The sequence below is a fragment of the Saccoglossus kowalevskii genome, chromosome 20 (assembly GCF_978046115.1).
Source record: "Saccoglossus kowalevskii chromosome 20, keSacKowa6.1, whole genome shotgun sequence".
Classification (NCBI taxonomy): Eukaryota; Metazoa; Hemichordata; class Enteropneusta; family Harrimaniidae; genus Saccoglossus; species Saccoglossus kowalevskii.
In genome coordinates this window covers 19,687,654-19,710,475 of record NC_140660.1, presented here as the reverse complement: position 1 = coordinate 19,710,475, position 22,822 = coordinate 19,687,654, and the positions used below count along the sequence as shown (strand labels likewise).

The 22,822-nt window shown below is 34.8% G+C and overlaps 1 protein-coding gene and 1 long non-coding RNA gene across 2 annotated transcripts; both read left to right on the top strand.

Moving 5' to 3' along the window:
* Window positions 1-2,800: 2,800 nt before the first annotated feature.
* LOC144353290 (uncharacterized) lies at window positions 2,801-3,977 on the top strand. Its single transcript, XR_013420771.2, has 3 exons — window positions 2,801-2,865; window positions 3,232-3,322; window positions 3,605-3,977. It is a non-coding gene; the product is annotated as an uncharacterized LOC144353290 (long non-coding RNA).
* Window positions 3,978-5,731: 1,754 nt separating this feature from the next.
* LOC100368819 (uncharacterized) lies at window positions 5,732-22,643 on the top strand. The gene is made up of 7 exons (XM_085494422.1): window positions 5,732-6,098; window positions 7,375-8,352; window positions 9,632-9,803; window positions 13,426-13,467; window positions 14,025-14,172; window positions 17,229-17,326; window positions 21,632-22,643. Exons 1-7 carry the CDS (start codon window positions 5,732-5,734, stop codon window positions 22,641-22,643), a joined length of 2,817 nt encoding a protein of 938 aa, XP_085350548.1.
* The last annotated feature ends 179 nt before the right edge of the window (window positions 22,644-22,822 follow it).

Here is a 22,822-nt window from a genome sequence, read left to right as displayed (position 1 = left end):
GCGACAGGCAATTGCCTCAATGTCCCACCCATTGGCGCTCTTTAATGTTCACTGCACAGTTTCAATAAAGTATTCTCTTTAAATATTGTTCTTCGAAAAAAAGCGCCCTCACAGTTCCAAAAGATCATTAGCCCTGCTTATAATTCGGCATGCATACTATTGCTGTGTATAATGTCCATTGTTTCCCATTTATCAGATTTTCTTACAGGAATTCTATAAAGAAAACAAATATAGTCCTATCAATACAAACGTTTACCCAACATGGTAGAAACAAATATTTTTAATTAAGGACAAAGAAAAACACGTGAACTCATTATTCTTCAAACACCCTGACTAATCACTTAGATAATTAGTAATTTAAGTTCACAATTTAAAAATGTATTTGCATTAAAAATGGCAGTGATTTTAGCCATATGTATATTAATTTAAATAAAGCAACAAATTTACCGATAACTTCTCTCCCATCTAATGAGTATTTTACACACCTTGTTGAAACCAGTGTAGCAAAAATAACATTCTAATGCATTCGTACAATACCATGAACAGTGTAGAGAACAATGAACAAACTCCAAAATTCCTAGGGTCCAATATAAGTGTCATGTGACCCATGAACATGCTCACTGCTACTAGAATGTCAGCTGAGAGTCTCTTGCCAATGCGTCCCCTGCCAACGGATGAAAGAAGGTAAATTCACATTCACTGAATTCTTACTGTTAATATTCATGCAGAGCTATAATCTGATATACACAACACAGCGAATTGCAAGAAATAATATTCTCACCGTATTTATAGATTGACCCAGCAAGCACAATTATTTGGTTTTCAATCAGTTAGGATTACGAGTGCTCCAAGGCAGTAATGCAGACAACTTTTACATACCTTTACACACAACTGACCTCTGATCTAGGCTTACTCTAATCTGCCACTAGAGGCGCTGTTTGTCTATCAGGTTAAACTAATAATTACGTACATGTGCATGCTGTATAATAAAAAACACAAACTTTTTTTGTGACGATTAAACATAGTCTCAATAACTAACATAAATAAAAATAAATAAATCTAAATTTCGTTCATAACAAATATGGCTCGACATACAGCAGCTGAACCCTGAAGTCAAATACAAATTTGTACCATACAAAAGTCACTACAGAGCTGTACAAGTATTCAAAATATTCAAGAGTACAACATCGTCAGATACAATGTTGCAGTTATAACGTACTGAATTTCACTTAACGTAGCACTCCAATTCCGGAAGGATATAACAGTTGATGATTCCAAGTTATTGTATCAATGTTATACATTCCCTTATTTGTCGAAAAGTGTTCATAATTCTCCTGAACCACTCAAGATAATCAATTGATTTCCACACAAGTTATTGGTAGTAACACGCAGGCGACATTATTGCAGTGCTGGACTAGTTGTCTGTAACATGAACTGACGGCCCGTCACGTGATGCTTACTCATTTACATAGAGTCATAGGTCAAATGTAGACTCGACAGTTCAACTGTAATGGGGTTTCTACGTTTATGCCTTGTAGATAAACAGATTACTTATCATTTTCTTGAGTCCAGTTAATTTTCTCTGGATTGTAAATGCATAAACATGAAGTTGATCAAAATAGATAACATATTTTCTATGATATAAATTTATTTTCACTATTTTTTCAACATATTTTTCGAATAGGTTTGCATTTTTTTGCTTTCAAATTTATTCATCTTGTGCTTGCATACCTTTACTGTGCTGAGAAATGTTAGCTACGACGCAAGTAAATTGGGCTGTGAATAGCCTAAGCTTGTAGCAGCATGAAGATAAGCTAAAATGAGTAGTATCCTAGACACTCACGTACATGCAGATACGCCACTTGCGTTTTGAGATGAACATCACTCGCTGTCTCATGGGGTTAGTTTTTTCTTATTGGTTCACACTTCCACCAATCAGTCAACGAATTTCTGCATTTCATTTACAACTATTGGTTTAGACATTTTCATTACTGAATTTACATTTGCATTGCTTGGATGCGCTGATATCCGTGACAAGTTTTAGTTATGATGGTAGCTTTTTCAAAGTATCGCCTTTTACCATTTACCATTTCCATTTACTAGACTATTATCAGCTAATATCAACTATGGATTTCACAATATGCTGTATAATTCTGCTGCCAAAAAGGGATGTACCTTTTCCGTATAATATTTGTTGTCACGAGAAAGATTTGTGTTTAAAACCGTCGAAAGCACGTGCAGGTCGTATACTGTGGCTGACACCTTGGTGAACATAGTACACTATTTACACAAATGACTCAACCATGTATATAGATTTACACTCACCATATTTGAAATAAAGTTCCCGCGAATGAACTATATACTACAAAAGCTAGTTTCTGTGTGTTTGTAATCTGTGCATTTATATAGTAGTAGTTCATAAGAGCAATAAACTATTTAGATATAAACCAATGTTTTGGGCAGCAAAATCATAGATTCGACCAACATTTTACGGAGTGAACTAAGCTGGTAAATTGTTTCATGGATACATCATGTTGTTTCGTATGATATGTCAATGGTATATTGTCCAACACACACCGCCTACATCTCGCAAAATATGCTGTATCACTTTATTAAATTACGGCATCTTGGACACTAACGGTAGTTAACAGGCCTGGTTGAGGTCGAGTTTCCAGTACCCTTATTTTTGTTAGTATCCTCGTAGCTGTCCTTCAACTGCCAGTTAAACTGTTATTATGGTTAAATATGGAACATGCGTGTACAAACACCTAAGCCCTTTACTTACAAATTAAGTCGTTACATCCATTGAGCAGTATCTTTGGTTATCAAAATATGACAATTTCAAAGAAAGGAAGATAAAAACAGGTGCGTTTAACCGTATTTCACGAACACAGGAAGTCATTTAACGACGTTTGCTGAGCCGTAACTCTCAAATTATTGGATATTTCAACCTGTCACGTATGGTATTTGATTGCATGCATTATTGCGGGGATAAAAAAATGGGAAAAATTGGAGTTCATTTATTTTTTCAACCAAGCACATATGTCACTTATTTATGTACCATATTGACGCAATGACATACTCCGGGTATTTTAATATTTCATGGAATTGTAGATTTCCCTATACGAATTTTGTCTAAAGATTTACAATATAATGTGTTATTTTCACATCGCTCTGCCATTGAGATATCGATCTGATGAATAAAACATGATGACGATTACCATATTACAGATTAACCTTGACGTATTTATAGTAGCAACAATCATACCATACGTTAATTTCAAACTTCGAATAACGGTTTTGGTATTCTGACCAAATACAGGTAAGACCGCGACTTTCCGTTTCTTTTTTTTTAAATAAAATACATTAGAAAAGGTTCAGCTAATGTATTCAAGTGATATTCATTGTGAATAAAATTATATACATAAAGCTGTTATAAAATGAGCAATAATCCAATAACGCGTCATGAAGACTCGGGGCAATAATTCATACTGTGAAAATTATAATCACAACAATGTTCGATCAAACAAATCTTAACATTCTACTAAATTCCATTTTTATGAAAGTCAGTGAACATGCTCAGCGTAGTTATTTCTATCAACAGTGAGTCTTGACATATACCGTGTAATTCCACGTAGCAATGGCATCAACTCGAATTGTAATGTTGCTGATTTTGATAACACTCTCTGTGATACAAGTACATATGGTAGTCGGAGGGCTTCTTAAAGAAATTGGAAGAGACATGGAAGATGGTGATAATGCGATCAAGAAACAGAATGAAGATAAAACCGAGATTTCATCGGAAAAACGGTGGGGTGTCGAAGGATTAAATTGAAAATGAATTATTAATAGACGTCATGAACAACCACCATGGATTGTCTACCTAATGGACTGCATTGTCTATGTATGAGTTAGCATATACACATTATCAATGTAGTAGTCTATATGATAAACTCAATAAATTTAATAAAACACTATACTGATGTTTGTTGTTGTACTGAATTATGTTCTAGCTAAAAGATCCCCCTAAGTTACTTTGTCAGTTCAGATGCAGAAAGTTAGCTTCATGTACAAGTTAAAATGGGGATAATAATAACATAATGTTTTTATCAGATTTGAAAAAGTAGTTACAAATGCCTTTGCATACACCAAACACAGGTGATACAAGTACAGATGATAGTCAGCCAAATTCTTAAAGTAAGCGACAGAGGCAATGGATATGATGATAGTGTGATCAGAAACAGAATGAATATAAACCGTGAATGCAATCGAAAACGATTGTGTGTTCTGGGATTACATTTTAAATTGAGTAGCAATATGACCAGCCATCACGAATTGTCCTCCTGGTTGACTGCATTGTCTACTAACACTGTGATAGTCAGTATGAGAAAAACAATAAATATAATTTGGTAATGTCTTGTTATGTTTTGTCATACTACCCTGTGTCTCATCTCTATTGTTCTAATAGTCTAATATTTCCCGAACACATTTGATAAAACGTAGCGTTCAAAATAATTGATATTTCAACCAATCACATATGTTATGTGGCTATATCCAATATTGCGGGGATGAATTAATCAGAGTGCAGAAATCAGAGTTCATTTGATTTCAACCCAGTACGAATTTCTGTCTCTTATTAACGCACCGACAAAGTCTGGATAGTGTAATATTCATGAAATTGTATATTGCCCTCTACTACTTTTTCTAAAGGTCTACAGTAGAGTATGTTATTTCCGCATCCCTCTGTCATTGAGATATCGACCTGATGAATAAACCATGACGACCATTACCATACTATAGATTAACGTGTTTATGGTAGCAACATAATCATACCATGATATTTTGCAAACAAATGTTTTGGTATTTTATACACATACATGTAAGACCATGAATTTGCTTTTCTTTCTAAATTGAAATGCAATAAAAAACCTTCAGCTAATGTGTTCAAATAATTATCCATTCTGAATCGCATTATGTACATAAACGTGTTATGAAAGAGAGCGTTAACGTGTTCCAATATCGCGTTATGAAAATTCGGAATGCAATAATTCCGAGCTTGAAAATTCTAATTACATCAATGTTCGATCAGATATCGGTTTTTATCATCTTCATGCTTTTCATTATTTATGAAAGTTAGTGAATATCCTCATCATAGTTCTTTCTATCAACAATTTGTGTAATTCCACATAGAAATGACATCAACTCGACTTGTAATTTTGCTGGTCAACCAGAACGACGTATTCGGTTGACTAAGGTGCTGGTATGTCACAGAGTTTTGTTAACGAAAGCAGATAAATGGGATAAATATAAAATCCAAATTCGTGATCCGTGAAATTTGGTATACGGTCAACTCAGTCATTTTGATTGATAATTGTTAGAACAGTCAGAACACACTTACTAATATCACACTGAGAGTATAAAAATAATATATTACGTTAAAAGTACAATATAATTATATGATGAAAATTCATTACTGTCAGTTGATAAAAAGATAACTCTAATGTGTAAATATATAAAACATATTTTTCCCATAACACTATCATCTTTTGATCTTTTTTTACAAAGGAAATAAACCCGTTCTATAAATAATTCTCCCATGATACCGTAGTTTGTTTTCGATCGACCGTATGTCACTACCACTTTAATCACGTGTGCCTTATGATACTCGTCTTGCTAGGGTAGTTAGGAAGAACATGTGTAAGTCATTCGGCGTCTACGAATTGCTGCCACTATGAGTACAGTTAATATTGATGTTACAACCATCGTTCTAGGCACCACCATTTTTATATTCCTTTCCTGGATTATACGATATTATGGACCGGGGTCAAGTTATCGATGTGGCAAAATACTACCACCTCGTCCACCTGTCCTGCCCATCATCGGAAACCTACACATGATATGGAGTCGAAACCCTTGGCAAGATTTGATGAACATTGCCAAAAGATACGGTAACGTGTATAGACTAAAGCTAGGCACAAAAGAAGTGGTTGTGTTGAATGGTTATGATGCAATTAAACAAGCTCTGCTGAGACAGAACGAGAGTTTCAATGAAAGACCCGTCAACATTCAGACAGAGATTCTGGACAACCAAGGGAGAGGTGAGAAACATCTCATTCGCATTGAACATTGTTCTCACTTTCTTCCTTCGACAAGCTAATATTTAACATCCGTCTATTTGCATGGAAAACGTTGAGAACCGTATTTTGAGCGAATAAAAAAACAATTCAACTAACTTAATTATTAGAAGAAGGAGAGTGGAACAATTAGAAATTAACCACAAAAGAAGACCTTGAACTAGATTTTCAAATTTGATATATTGTTGGTGACAAGGAAATCACTATAATTGTTCCAGCTTCCAAAACAGTATCACATTCTTTTCCGTCATTAAGTCTGTTGTTACAAATACCTTGATAAATAAGGAGAACATTCAAATGGTTGGCCAAAAAAGCAATGATATCATTTTATTACGATGTGTGTTAGGGCTATACAGTTAAATGATGCCGTAAGAAACAGTTCACATTAAACTGAGGTAATCTACTTTATCCTTCAGCAAAATGAACAATTTTAAAGAAAATTCTGTGTCATATAAGCATCGAAATTACATTCAAATTTACAAAGATATAAAAATGAAACAGGAGATTAGAAATTGCAACTCTGCAAATCTGTCTCTCCACTATAAGAAGACACGTTTTTCGTTGCGCCATATCGTACTACTAGTACCCCAAATAAGAAACCGCGTGCAGTGAATGTCCATTTATAGTGACTAAATGGACATGCGTAATTCGATTCTATTACGTCACAAAGAACATGCATAATACAATTTTACACAGAACAAATGCTCAGTATAATCCTGGTGAGAAAATATATATGCATATGAATATTATGAACGTAAACTTACCAGCATAACAGTGGAATACCGAACAAAATTTGAGAGAAAAGATTATAGCGTTCAAAAAGGGACCAGTTACGTACTGCTCTACAAATACTAATAAACTAATTGAAAATGAATAGCGGTACCAGGGAAGCATATTGCCGGTTAAGACAATGTGATGAAAGATATTAGTCACGTCATGTATTATATATAATATATACAACCACCATCGTTATTTTCATTTCGTGTTCCTAGTTCATAAATAAATAATTATAATAGTAATAATAGGTATTATTTTGACATAATTAATTGATACTTTGAAATTGAGCAGTTATTGTGATTCACAACAAATCACTGAAAAAGTGAAAAAAGTAATTCGATATGAACTTTTTTTCACAAGTGACTATTTTTCTAAACCAACTTGATCAAGGGTGGAAAGCATAGAGAATGTATTCATATAAATGTTTGAATGTATATAATGAAAGCTAATTATATTTTTATAGGAATCGCCCACGCTGAAGGTATACACTGGCAAGGTCATAGGAAGTTTACTAGAGTTTTAATCCGTGAGTTTGGTTGGGGAAAAACTGATGACTATTACAAGATGATTCAAACTGAGGTAAAATGTGTGATTAGGGAATTGATTGATACGAAAACAGACGAATCCTTTGATCCTGATATTCTCTACCACCATGCTGTCTGTAACATCCAGTGTCAATTTATTTTTGGTAAAAGATTCGACTATAATGACAAAAAGGCTATACAATTCTTTGACGCATTAGAAGGATTCTCCTTGGATACCAACCCAGCTGTCGTGATGACCATTTTTCCCTTATTGGCCAAAATCCCATTTGGAAGCACTAAACGATTACTCAGCCATATATTCGTAGCACGTACATTTATCAGAGATCAAATTGAGAACAAACTTGCTCTGCGGAAGAAACTTGGAAACTCTTACAAACCAGCCAGGAAAAACTATATCGACTGCTATTTGGATGAGATTGAAGCGAGGCGTGATCAGCCTGAGTTGGAGTTCAGCAATGACTCTTTAATATTATCCATACTCGACATATTTTTCGGTAACCAGACAGTCGGTGATGTACTCACATGGACAACATTAATGATGGTGTATCACCCAGAAGTGCAGAAGAAGGCTCAACAAGAACTTGATCGTGTAATTGGTCCTGATAGAGATTCAGACGTTAATGACAGATACAACCTCCATTACCTAAATGCAGTTCTACTTGAATCTACTCGTATTCGCCCCATCTCACCATTCGGTATCCCTCGTATGACCAATGAAGACGCATCGATCTGTGGTTTCTTTATTCCCAAGAAAACCTACGTAGTGCCAAACTTGTGGTCCGTACAAGGCGACAGAAAATACTGGCCCAATCCAATGAAGTTCGACCCTGGGAGAAATCTGGATAATAATGGAATTTACACTCCACAAAGCCGTGTTTACTTGCCATTTGGAATAGGTAAGTACAAATTTATATAGCTAAAACAAATACTTAAAAATTATAAAGATTATTGTTCTGTTCGGACTCCATACATACATCCGGAAATCATGTGCGAGTGGAACATGTTTTTTATCAATAAAAATTTCGAAACTTCAAAAAGAGAAAAGCAGTCTTTATTGAATTTCAAAAAGAATGTAGCATAGCGGGCATTGATGTAAATTAATGAATATTTTATTAACAATACCCCAAAAAGGTAGTAGAGGCGTGACCTCTAGCATATTGGCATAATCCGTGACCAGAAAATTCATATTCAATCGTAGATCATCAAGCAAATTTCCATTGAAAACATAAATGTACACAAAACACAAAACAGTACACTAGACCACGGGGTATAGATACAAGAGGTGTCGGGTGTTTCGAAGTGAGTGGACATAATCTATGTCACATTTGGAGTATCATGTTTCTGCCATCATATATAGCTATCATATTGTTTAATGTTTCATTATTTATATAGACAAGATGGCGTTCTGTTTTTTCATTAAAATACACTGTTTCAATTAAAAGCACACTGTTTCAATTAAAAACATGTTTATTTTCTATTAAATCATTAGTGTGTCAGAAACAATAACTTTGATAAAAACTTCAATAACCAATCATCCAACCATATACATCAATGACGCTTACCAGAAAAGTCAGAATCCCTGTATATAAGACTTGCTCTGATTGGTTTATTGATATAGTTATGTGTAATACTATGTACGGATAATTTATTTGAATTGTTCAGATCTTTGGGCTTTCGTAGTCAGAAAATTAAAATAAATTGAAAGAATAAAAAAAGAAAAAGCCCAGTAAGATTTGAGTTTAATTAGTTTGATAGATTTTATTTATTTATTTATTTATTTATTTATTTATTTATTTATTTATTTATTTATTTATTTATTTACTTATTTACTTATTTACTTATTTACTTATTTACTTATTTATTTATTTATTTATTTATTTATTTATTTATTTATTTATTTATTTATTTATTTATTTATTTATTTATTTATTTATTTATTTATTTATTTATTTATTTATTTATTTATTTATTTATTTATTTATTTATTTATTTATTTATTTATTTATTTATTTATTTATTTATTTATTTATTTATTTATTTATTTATTTATTTATTTATTTATTTATTTATTTATTTATTTATTTATTTATTTATTTATTTATTTATTTATTTATTTATTTATTTATTTATTTATTTATTTATTTATTTATTTATTTATTTATTTATTTATCTTAGGTCCACGTGCCTGTCTCGGTCAACAGATAGCTAAAATGGAGTTGTTTATTTTCTTTGCAAATTTACTGCAGCATTACAATATCCATCTCGTCAATGACACTAACATTAAGCAGTCCATTGGTATGGCGAAAATCATGCCTTTCTTCATCCGATTTGAGAAGCGAAAAGCCAAGTGTTGAATATGTGACTGTCAGTGATAGTTTTAATGGTATCAGGCATGCTTCTCATTGTCATGTTCTAAAGTATGTTAGACCGTGTTGGTTAATTGCAAGGGTTGGTAAGTTGTCAGTACCCCTTACCCTAACCATATATATATATATATATATATAAATTATGTAAACTAGAGACTAAATGGCTTATATAATTATCGGTATTTTGGTATAAAAAGTTGCGTACATTAAATGCAACATGGTTATCACTAAGATCAAAAGAAAGAAATAATTTGAAATTTGGATTGTGAAAATTCATCTTGTATTCAAGCATGGAGACACAAGTCTCAAGGAGAGATATATTGGTTTAATTTAAAACTCAAATGCCACTCAATGCACATGGGAAATATGTTTTTCACATTGTACATATTAAAAAATAGTAATAAACATAAACGTTGACAAATATAATAATAACTGCGAATAAAACAGAATATGTGGTTTGTTTGTGTTGATCCCTGTTGAAGGTGTATTTTAATACAACCTTGAAAGTCAGTAACGCTGCAAAATGATACCAACATCCTCGATGTCTTGCACATTTCAAAAGATCTTAATATCTGCAGATGGACCAAACATATTCAAGATATTTTGTTATGGTTTGTTACCATGACAATTACACTGACGAATACTATTCTTGCAATGTAAATCGAACACCATATGGTCAATCCTGTCCAAATAAATTTGCGATATAATTTTAAACTGATCAATTCTTTTCAAGAAAATGCCAATAAATGGACTAAGGTATTGCATTCCGTAATTCGGCCTACAAACTACATTCAACAATGATAACATTCAGGTTATGCACAAAAAATATGATATTAGATATTTTCATTCGGATTTAAATATTTTTAATGATAAACATGTACACACAGATGATAATATCGTCAGTATGTTTGAACATTTGCTTGACAACATATTCATGGGATTTGATGGCCATGTCTTTCAACAAAGTATTGGCATTTCAATGAGAACCATATGTACTCTTTTATTGGCCAATTTATTATTTTACCTAGATGAGGAATTGTGTGAGAACACAGCCATGTTTTCGACACTTGGGTCGATAAAGTTTAAAATACGTTTTAAACATGTTTATTATATTAATCCGTATTTGTCTGAAAATAAATGTCTGTAAAATGCATTTTACTATGTATGGCTTAGTATAAATGCTTTTTAAGGCTATTTATTAAAAAAACACGTTTAAATGGACCTATAAATAATTGCGTTTAAAATGCATTTCTCTAGGTATGATGTTGGTAACAAACGTATCTGTTGTAGCATACAAAGGTCACTACAGGGCTGTATAACTATTCAAAATATTCAAGAGCACAACATCGTCAGATACAAGGTTGAAGTACTGAATTTCACTTACCGTAGCTCTCCAAATTCGGGAGGAAATAACAGTTGATGATTCCAAGTTATTGTATCTATGTTATACATTCCCTTCTTTATCGGAAAGTGTTTATAATTCTCCTGAACCACTCAAGTTAATCATTTTGGATGAAGACAATGGGATTATCAATAGATTTCCACACACGTTATTGGTAGTAACACGCAGACGACATTTTATTATTAATTACATGACCTGACAGCCCCGTCACGTGATGCTTGTTCATTTACATTGGGTTAAATGTAGACTCGATATATACCTGTAATGGGGGTTCATTTGTAATTGTTATCATTTTCTTAAGTACAGTTCATTTTCTTTGGATTTTAAATACATAAACATTAAGTTGACGAGAATAGATAATATATTTTCTACGATATAAATTTATGTTCACTATTTTTTCACCATTTCGCGCAAAATGATTGAATGTTTTGCTTTCAAATTTATTTTAAGACATTTTTTTTCAAAATATTTTGTGTTGGCTGCTCATCCAAGTCTATTCTCCGTAAATTTGAAATGGTTGGCTTCTAATTATGATCATGCAAGTTTGAAAATTAATACAATTTCTACCAGTCACTTTTGGAAACATGAAATCATGAAACTAGTTGCGTTATTTTATTTTGAAATAATTTTGTCGGAGACTTACTGCACATTAATATACATAGCTACTGTTGCATATTTACACATTACAATTGTTTTTTATTCACATATGCTGAATGCAGATAACATGAAATAAAAATGATAGTTCTTGAATAGTGTGTTGTGGATTTCAAATGTATATTTGTGATGTTATACAACTGGTCATGAGATTCAGACGAGGAATGAAATGAATGTATTATAAATGCATTTATATTGATAACCTTTTTATTTTAGTCAACAAGTGCTATTCCATCGAAGATAGAAAGTATTGCCGATGTTTAATGCTGTTAATCTCAAATTACCAGTCATTTGTTGTGGTATAAGGCGCCCTCAGGGTTCCTATATATATATATATATATATCGCTATCCCATACTCGAGTAAAATTATCCGAACGCTCACAAGCGTACTCCTATACATAAACTGCTTGTGGGAAAGAATTTTCAAGTTGTCTCACATCATGAATTTTATAATATATGTGTCAACACCTTTACATTGTTGGTAGTGTTGCACGCTTCGTTTTACACATCATGGATCAACTGATTTTGGAAAATTATGGCGATCATAAGCGCGGTGTAAATATATTGTCTGATTCGCATAACCACATACTGCGATAAGGTATCACTTTACCACGTGAGATAACTTAAACGCCACCAAGCGGGCACAAATTTCAATTTGAATAAACAAATAGCTATTGAGGGCGTACTCCCGGAAAGTCGTCACAAACACACTACAACTGCATTGACAGTTAATTTATGTCACATGTCGTTAAAGGTCACACAATTTTTGAGCTAGGGTAGAGTTATTTGTCTACACAAACACGCGCGCAAAACGCCAGGCTAGTTACACAAGGAATTTAAATTGATTTTGCGCGTAATCAGATGCAATAAACGAAAATACAACTAGACAGCACTCACAACTCAGAACGAGGAGATGCCAACCTGCGCTAGATTTCTTCAAAATGTATTCCAACACTCATAGACGAGTTTTAGGCCTTATACACGTATACCTTGACATTTGACCTTAAACTGTAAATTTTGGGATCACAAATTGCCAAGCTTAATGATGATTCGATGTTCTTTAGATTGCCATCCTCTCCCACTTCTACTAGTGCTTGAAGAAGTCTTTTTTGGCAAGTCGTCCTTTAAATTTTGCTCTGTACAACACGTCGGCCGGGATAAACCTGAAACATAATTCTTAAAAATCAGGACAAGTGACTTGTCTGCATTTCATACACAGTAAGATATAGCAGCCCAGAATGTCACTATAATTTATTAATTTACCGTTACTGCACTGCTGGTTCCACGTATATATCCTCTTCAATTCGAGATTAGAGATTATTACCATTTCGAATGTTGGCTCACATGGCCTAATACCTTGAGATCAATCCTTTCTTCAGTTGTACGAGTTACGTCATTAATTAGTTCATGATTATTCATAATGGCATCATCGGTTCACTGCACTTGTATAATGCATAATGGAGTCGTTCACTCTCACTGAAGACGATGTGCCCGGGCGAAACTGATCTATTCTCTAATTGACAATTGTCCATATGGTTCAAATGCAGGGATCTTAAAACAAGTGGAAAGAAGAGCGATCTCATAGAACGGTAAGTTTTTGTCAGTTTTTTAGCGGCCAGCATACGCTGTGTCGGCAGCCTGCCGTTACACTTCCGGGGTCTGTCTCAGACTGCAATCGTTGTATTTTTGACTATTTATTCATCAAAGCGTTCTTTGTTATTATAGAAAAACATTTTCACACAGCATTTGCGGTAATCCAATATCTACATGACTAATTTCCATTCAATTGTCAGTCGACGGCGCGTGTCAGTAAGGGGTCGATCACTCAAATCGCCGAACGTAAACAGTAACCCAGAGCCCGTGATTATGTTTTTGATAAACATTTTACCTGTGTTTTGAATGTGGAAAATATTTAAAATATACAATTTACTTATTTGTTTTTATTTCCGGGTTACATGCAGGTGAAATATATTGAAATAAAAACATTTCCATAGCCATGAAATGACCAGTGATCAATTATAAAAAATATTCCATTCTATATTTCGTGTTACCCAGAATTCCAAAAAATTTTTTGAGTAAATCAAATAAATAATATTATAGATTTTTCTTGTATTATAATTTTTCATATTTTTTTTTAATATTTCAGTTGCAAAAGTTGCATTAACAGTGGAGGATCAGTGAATATTGATACTGCTATAAGGGGCACTGGTTGCAAATCAAGGAGAAGCAAGTTCGCTTATGTTGTTAATATCTTGTCAGTTACTGGTTGGAGGCACCATCCCGGTGGCTGTATCGTGAGTCACTACAACACCTGCCATAACAGCAATGTTTAGCTACCATGGTGTGTAAGCAAAACTGAAACTAATATGCCTACGGTGCACTGAAATCATAGAAGATTACGGCGAAACAGCTTACAACAACAAGGCAGCCATGCAATGTTTGACCGCTTGAAATCGCGCATGCGCATACAAAATCTATTTTTAGCTCGGTCAAACCGCGATCAAACAAAACGGAAAGGATTTAATTTTCGCACATTCTGCCCTCAAAAGTAAATAAACATATTCAATGAGACACGTAGCTACTAAGCATTTTTATACCTGACCAAAACATCAAATGTTCCCTATATGTTTCTGTAAATATGTCTGGTAAGTGTATTTATTTATTTATTTTATTTATTTCCCATGCTTGTATCTATGCACTCAGAGTTCGCCGTTCACAATGCGGAATGTTTTTCCATAATTTTGCAACAGCATCCGCCGCTTTGCTTTATTAAATTAATATAATGTTTGATGTTATATTGCTATGTTTTGCCTGACTACTGTATTCGGACTTCATGACAAAATCTCAGACGTGTACATTGTTTATGTTTTAGCTCGATAAGCAATATGTTTTTTTATTTTTTTTTTAAATACATTGATTCAGAATTATGTGTGTTGAGAAAGAGTCTGGGTTGTAACGTATTGCGAGGTGTACATGAAAGATTTATTTATGTATTTATTTGATTGAAATTGTAGCCCGAAAGTAAACGCATTTAACACTACACGTACAATATGTAAGTCGTGCTACGTGTCCCAGGTGTCGTTCTCAATGGCTTTCTGAGCTTCCATTTCGTAATCCAATTAACGACTGATACAAAAGACTGTCCAACGGCATGGCTGGTATCTGGATATACTGGAATGGCTATATTGGCTACATATATTATTATACGCATTTGCAATAGACCATTTTCCGTTCACTGCGAGAATCACGCGTTATGCGTGAAATCGAACGTAAAAACAGGACAAACAAAGGTCATAGCGTCGTAGTGGCGTCAAACATCGCGTGGGATTCCACAAACGCGAAAGTATTTTGGGGACATTTCCATGCTTAATAATGTGCTGTACACATTTGATGATAGACAATTTCGATTAGGTAAGAGTATTTGGAAGCAATATTCCTCTGTCGAAGACCGGCTGGTCGATGTGAGCTACGAAATAAAAAAATTCTAGTTCAAAATCAAATCGTTCGATTTTCGCGGCAGACGTTCGACGCGCGTCTTTCAGGCATCTCCCGAGATCTCGCAATTGTACGGAAAATCGCCTATTGCATGCCACAAAATTTGAGATTTCAAGACAATTTACGGACCGATTCGAGAATCATTTGACACAGTGCTTAAACATGCCGGATGATGTGCATACGGCAGAAGTGATGAATGATTTGCTTTTGTGCAAAGGCTATTATAGTTTCTAGCCCTGATATTGTTGGTGTTTTTAGGGGAAATCATGTCCAGTGTCAAGACTCGTGCGAAGTAACGAAATGTGCATGCCACTATACCCAAACTGTGAATAATGAACAGAAAGCGATTGTCCTACGAGACACACGGTATTCCGGTGTTGTTATCCGAATATTTTTAGCATATACCCCACAGCTGACGTCACGGTTTAGGATGCAATTGACGTCAAATTGTCGGCATGATGGTACATAAATTGAAGGTGCAGCTCTTTGTGATGCAAATGTCAAACAATGGTCGCCGCCGGCCTCTAAGACCGCAGCTCATTCCATTTCAGTTTGACGTATTTAACACTACGTGTAGATATGACAGGTAGTAAGTCGTGCTTGCGCTCCCTATCTCATTCTGAAGCGTCCAGGTGCTGAATGTACAGGTATCATAAACCAATTATTCATCTATACAATAGACAAGTATGACGTCATAGTTGGCACTTAGGGTTCGGCTGCCTGTTTCTTGTGGGTTTCTGTCCAAGACAGACTGTGAGAGCACACACTTTGGGCGACCCCGAAATCCGGTGAACGGATCCCTGTACCGGCATGGCCAAAACAGGCATTGACATCTTAAGTCCAACAAGAAAGGAAATATGGTGATACAGTTGTGAAGGGAAATTTGTCGATCATCCATTGGATGAACTCGGTCGCCGGTTAAATGCTATTCACCTGGCTGACAAACAATGGTGGTTGCTGTATTGTTTTATCCCACCTATGACTTGACGCTCATTGTAAAATTCAGGTACTGACTCAAGTTACTATGGTGTTCGTATTACATGTTTTCATCTCATTCACCCCTTTCTAGTTTGTATCGACATTGATTCGCGTTGTGAAGGCCGCGTTTAGCACTGCTGCAGAGGCGACGATATTGACATACAAGGCATAGTTGTACCTAATAAACCATAGTTCATATATGTGACGTCGTATGTGTAAGTGAGCATTACATTCTCTATTTATATATGCATAAAAATCTATTGAACTAAATTGTCTTAGTGTTACACGAATTGTGTCACTTTAACTTTAATTGTAGCATGGAAAATTTTCGCGTGTAAGCAAATTTTGTTTAATTCGCACATTTATTATTCGCGTTCTACTTGCAGATGAATCACTATTATTTCAACTTTGGCGTTTTATTACACGTGTTTTTCAATAAATTGTAAACAGAATCATAACAAATAAGAACATTTATTATTATGTTACTAATTAACACACTAAAAACTAGTCTTATACACTTCCACTAGCCAACATACGTTCGAGGATTATCGCTATTATTACCACAGTTCAAACTTAGCGCGATAGTCATTTTGCCAAGTAAAAAAAAAGAAAAAAACAATGCATCGGTATTCAGGCACTTCTATCATTTCGTATGTAACATCGACACGCCAGAATCTGGGGTTACCCATAGAACAAAAGAACAAAAAGTCCTAGTAATAGCACATTGATGTGAAAATGTTTTGAAAAAAATCTACATGACAAAACATCGCCACTGTGTTTGTTCCGGCATGTTGTACCGTTCGGCTGCAAGTCCTTGATCTTGCCATCAAACAAACGTTTCAAGAACTCGCTGAAATCTAATTTTCATTCGTGGTAGAATGACCGTATTTTGAAAGAACTGCAGACGGGAGCTGATATTTCCGTTGTCAAAGTCAATCTTCGTCTTTCGGAATTAAAACCACTTCATGCTAAATGGTTAGTTGAAGCCGTGCTGTCCATTTAAAATCGTCTGGAATAGTGTACACAGGTGGGAGGTACACCTATATGCTAAAAATGTCGCTGAACGATTTGAACCGGATACAAATAGCAGGCGAAAATGTGTTTACAAAATAAAAATAGTTCGGTTGCCAATGGAAACAAGTCGGTAGGCTGTTTGGCGATCCGCTCCGCTCAAAAACAAGCAACATGTTTTCGGTTGTTGCCATGGTAGGACATGAACGTGAAGCTAACGTCGGTTTGTATAACTAAAACCGGGCACCGTAAACGAAGTTTGCAAAAAAATATTAAGTCTTTAGAGGTCACTTTATTGTACTAAGTTGCTGGACGTATTCTGCTGCTGAATTTATTATTTCCAACCGTTTTGCGATAGTATTTTCTAGATTGGAGGCAACATTTCATTCAAAGTTGCGTTGGGATTACGTTGATACAGTTTAACAATGTCGACGCTAGTGATATCTTACCAGTGCGCAAGTCAAAATAAAAAAGCATGATCATTTGAACACTGCTATTACAAGACTGGTATCACCGTATGAGGCAATACATTTAGGGCGAAAGTATTCAAAAAACACTGTTTGGCTGTTGCCATAGTAGCGGTTGGCCAGGATTTTTTTCCAATTAGTGACGGTACGACCTACCTGTCAAGTATGAACAAAATCAACCAAGCCAAAAAAATCACAGAGGAGTTAAAAGTCGATGCTGGTGAAAACTTTGAGGTCAAAAACAGTAAATATTTTTGCCCACACTCAAGCTTAGTAGAATGTGCTCTGTCCGTCCTTTTTAATCATAGAAATGTAGGGTGTGATACATTTGGCGCGAAGGTATTCACAAAAATCAGGTAGACCAGAATTTGTTTTCAGATTTCACAACCTAACTACAGTGAAGGTGTGACTTGCCTGCCAAGTTTGAACCAAATCGACCCAGTCGAAAAAATAACAGAGTTAAAATGCCATCCCTGCTGAACAGTTACCCCAACGTTGGGGGTCAAATTTCTCATTAATGAAAGAAAAAGATATCAAAAATTCAAATAGTAACTTTGTGCCCACACTCAAACTGAGTAGAATGAGCTATGTCTAATGTGTTGTATTCTAAATTTATAGGAGATAAATTTGGCCATTTGGAGATACATTTGCAAATTAGTTTTAGTCAAAATAAGTGACTGTCTAAAAGTACCATTACTGTTGTTCAAATGTCATTTCACTCAGGAAGTATATTCATGTATCCCAAGGGAAAAATATTGTACTTCTAAATATTGTTTATTTCTCTTATGTTTCGAAAAACGTTACTCCTGAACGGACTACTTTGTTTGCTCTCAGACCTCATTTGCATATGGGGTGTGGAAATACCGATTTTGATTTCAGGGACGAATCAAAATAAACTGCAGTACATATGTAATAATGTGGAATACTTCATTTTCACTGAAAACATTTCCCTCATACTCTATTGAGACTTGACACAGCACATTGAACATTGAATTCACACGTAATGCTTGAAAACTTTTCAGCGAAAATAAATTAAGTGAAATTCTATGTGACTTCAGGAGAAATTGAAATAAATAAATTATATGACAATACAGGTAATCATAATTTCAGCCTCTAGTTCAGCACTGATTAAATAAACTACCTGGTCTTTTTGCCAACTTGAAGTTATTCATTGCCTACACCAGTGACTTCAAACTCTATGTTTTAATCCCAGGAATTTCACTTGCTATTAATTGCATGGGAGTGCCAGTCTTTTATTTATCAGAACATGAAGCTGTAACCACAGACCGTCTAGGTGCTGTTACTAAATCCTGGTATAAGCACCGGTTAGGCAGGCTTGAACTATGTGTCACCCGATTCACGTCCACACATAATATGTGTGAGGGCGTGAATCTGGTGGTTATGCGTCAATTGCGCAACTGATTTGAATGAAAATGACAAAGGGATCGCGGAACGGATTAAAAGCCCAGTTTGGGAGGAAAAAGTGAAGACGGGCGGCAGAGGGTGGAGTGGAAGAAGACACGGCAAACGAAGAGCTCCCCTAGCCCCTTTTAGTTATTTTGAATAGGGAACTTAGTAGTAATGGTGATTTATTGATCTTATTTACTAAATGTTTGAAACGTCATAACTCGATGTACTCACTGTCTTGCGTGATTGGAGTGTGTGTATATATCCACAAATACCTCTTGCAAGCGAATGTAATTCCCGGAATTATCCTCACATAATATTCCCCAATCAGATTCCTCAAATTAACCCATTTGATAGCGAAAGTCCACAGTACGGACGACAGTCCGGTCACATATGCATGTGAAGTCAGCTGAGAGGTATATTCAATCCTATAGATTTCTCATTGTTTGGTAAATATTTGCTGCAAATGCAACAAAAATCAATATAAAAATATTACCCACACAGCATTCTACAGGTTACTTGTGTATATATGAATTTAATTACCACTGTGTTAGTGAATGCATATACTATGAGGTTATTACTAAGATGCATCATGTATGCACGAAGAAAGTACAGCGCGAGTATCGACCTACGCGATGGTGTACTGTCTGAGTGCATACTTTGAGGTATTCTCGTAATAACCTTATTATAATACATCTTTTCCTTTTAAAGATACATCATGGAAATGCCGAAATCCAAAAGGTTTAGAACAGAATCAGCTAACTTCTTTGTGTGGAGTCCGGTCAAACCCTGGTGGCAGCCATGTTTGTTTTCATTATTAGAGGACGCTTTATGAGCTTAATCATTCCATATTTGGAATTCGCATTTCCTAATATGGTAGGATGAAAATACCCCGTAAAATACCGCACAATTACAACACGCTGCATGTAACTTATATCGTTACTGTAACAGATGTAAAATAAGACTTTATATGTTGACATAGAAAGCGACATTTAATAGCATGAGGCGGAATAATATACGACGTAATATTGTGTTAAGTTGATGCCAGTCTCTCAATATTCATGAACCAACTTACATATTCCTACATCAGCACTGATATTATCGTTTGTTTATTTAGTTCTTTGTCAATTATGTTAAAGGAACGAAAACGATTGGCTTTGCTGTTGTGATTATCTGTGCTCTGTTGTTGTTAATCGCATATTATGTTGGATTCAAATTCAACCGATCAATTACCGAACATCATAAAGTGTGAGTATAATTTGGTTGGAATTCTGAATACTTTTAATACGTTGTGCGAAAAGCATTTCATTTCATCACTTACTTAAATAAGTTTTTCACAAGCCATTACATGATTAAGTAAGACTGGTACATTTTTAACCTTTCGATTTTAAGGGACATATTTATCGATATAGGTAACTGACAAGGAAAAAATAACGTCACCCATTCTCCTTCCGAGAATTCCTTGCGTTTAGATCACCGAAAGTATCTCTGCCACCACTTTTTGATATTAGATGGGCGTCGTGTTAATTTCTTTTTACTCTTAAAACAATTTTAAAATATGTTATCGATAGCTGGTGAAATATAAACAAGAAATATAAACAAACAAAAGCACTTCGTGGTATTGACAGCTAGCTAACTCTTTCTATTGCCACTCCGTTTTTGCTACGGAAAATAAAAAAAAAAGTTCCTCACTTTGAAAACAACCAGAAACTACAAAAATCGCGCACGCGTTTGTTGCGTTCCATTGTCGCCTGCATGGCATTGTCTTTGAAAGTAGTACCACCGGACCCATCAACTAATCAACGATGAGCACAAAATCGCGTGGTGGCAGAGATATATTCGTAGATTGAAATAGAACTCTTCCTGGGAGATTAAACGTCACAACATCTCAAATAACCACATCAAAAAATCAACGACTACTTTATGATTGCTTGATAACATGAATTCTTCATTTTTTTGTTTTCTGCAATCGTTTGGCACAATATAATCGATAGCAATTTAATTACTTAATATCATATTTATAAATACCATAATCGTAGGTACTTGCATACAGATTAATATTAGTACCATAAAAACATCCCGGCTGGTTTAGGGTCGTCGTGTTCTAGGTAATGCTTAGTAGTGTACACTTTTCCCTGAAAACAATTCACTTTCAACGCAAGGAAATCACAGAACAAAAGCGCAGGAAATAGTTGAGGGGGATATTCACATATAAATAGAGTTCATCAATGGCGTGGTCAAATCTTTGATGGTGTACGTTGAGGGCGCTTATTCAGTAAACAACTCCTGAGTAATTTGTCAGCAAAACATGCCATGTATGAAATATATATAATTATGAATAACGAATTATTCCTATTCACTGTAGTAATGTGGAAATATATATGGCATTTTACAGGTGGAAACCTCAACCTAAGCAGATTTATGGTGGGAACTATCCATTTAAAAAAACTACAGCTCTGACAAACCATCACCTGGACAAGATCGACCATCCAGACCATGATGATCAATCACGCATTTGCAGACCAATACAAAAGTTCATTTTTGTCAAAACGACCAAGACAGCAGGATCCACAGTTGGTTCAATATTTTTAAAATATATGATCACACACAATTTAGTAGCCGCACTTCCGTCGTCTAAATCTCAAACTGAAATAAGAATACTAAATGGCAAGGTTATGACACATATTTATACCTGTAATACGACAGTTCAAGATTATGACGGCTTAGCAAACCACCTGAGTTGGTACAATCACACAGCTTTACAGAGGTTGATCCCGAAATCTAAATTCATAACAATACTTTGTAATCCTTATACACAAATTCGATCTGCATTTTATTACTACAAGGCATATAACAAGCTTAATCTGCAGAATTATACTAACCCATTCAATGAGTTTTTGACTCAACAGTATTATAAATTAGAGAACAATGGCATGTCTCACCAATGGAGAAATGGTCAACTTGTGCGGCTTGGTTACACTAGGCTTGCTTATGAAACCCATGACAACTTAACTGCAGTTATTCGCAAAATAGAAGAACTTGACAAGGAATTAGATCTAGTATTGATCACTGAATACCTGGATGAGTCTTTGGTAATCTTAAAAAACATGATGTGTTGGGATAACAATGATGCCATGTATCATTCATCCAAAGTCAATATTAAAACGTTACCACCAATCACAAACACACAAAAGGCAATAATAGCCACATGGAATGCAGCAGATATTATGCTGTATCAACATTTCAACAAAACACTATGGCGAAAAATAGAAAACTACAATGGAAACTTCACAGAGGATCTGCGTGTTTTGCGCATGAATCAAAATAGTACGCATCTTAAATTCGATTTCCCGTACTACAGAAGTAAATTAATTACAGAACAAGAGAAACGTTTTTGTGGAGCTTAAACAACCATGGAGTAACCTGATAAAGGAAACAGAAACTAGGATTATGTGAGAGTTAGGGGTGATCCATGGCAGTTGTATCAAAATCACTGAGGTTTTGATGGTACATTTGATATCATGTTGATTGATCACCATTAGCCAAACAAAAGCAGTCAGGAATAATTCACTACAGCTAGGTTTGG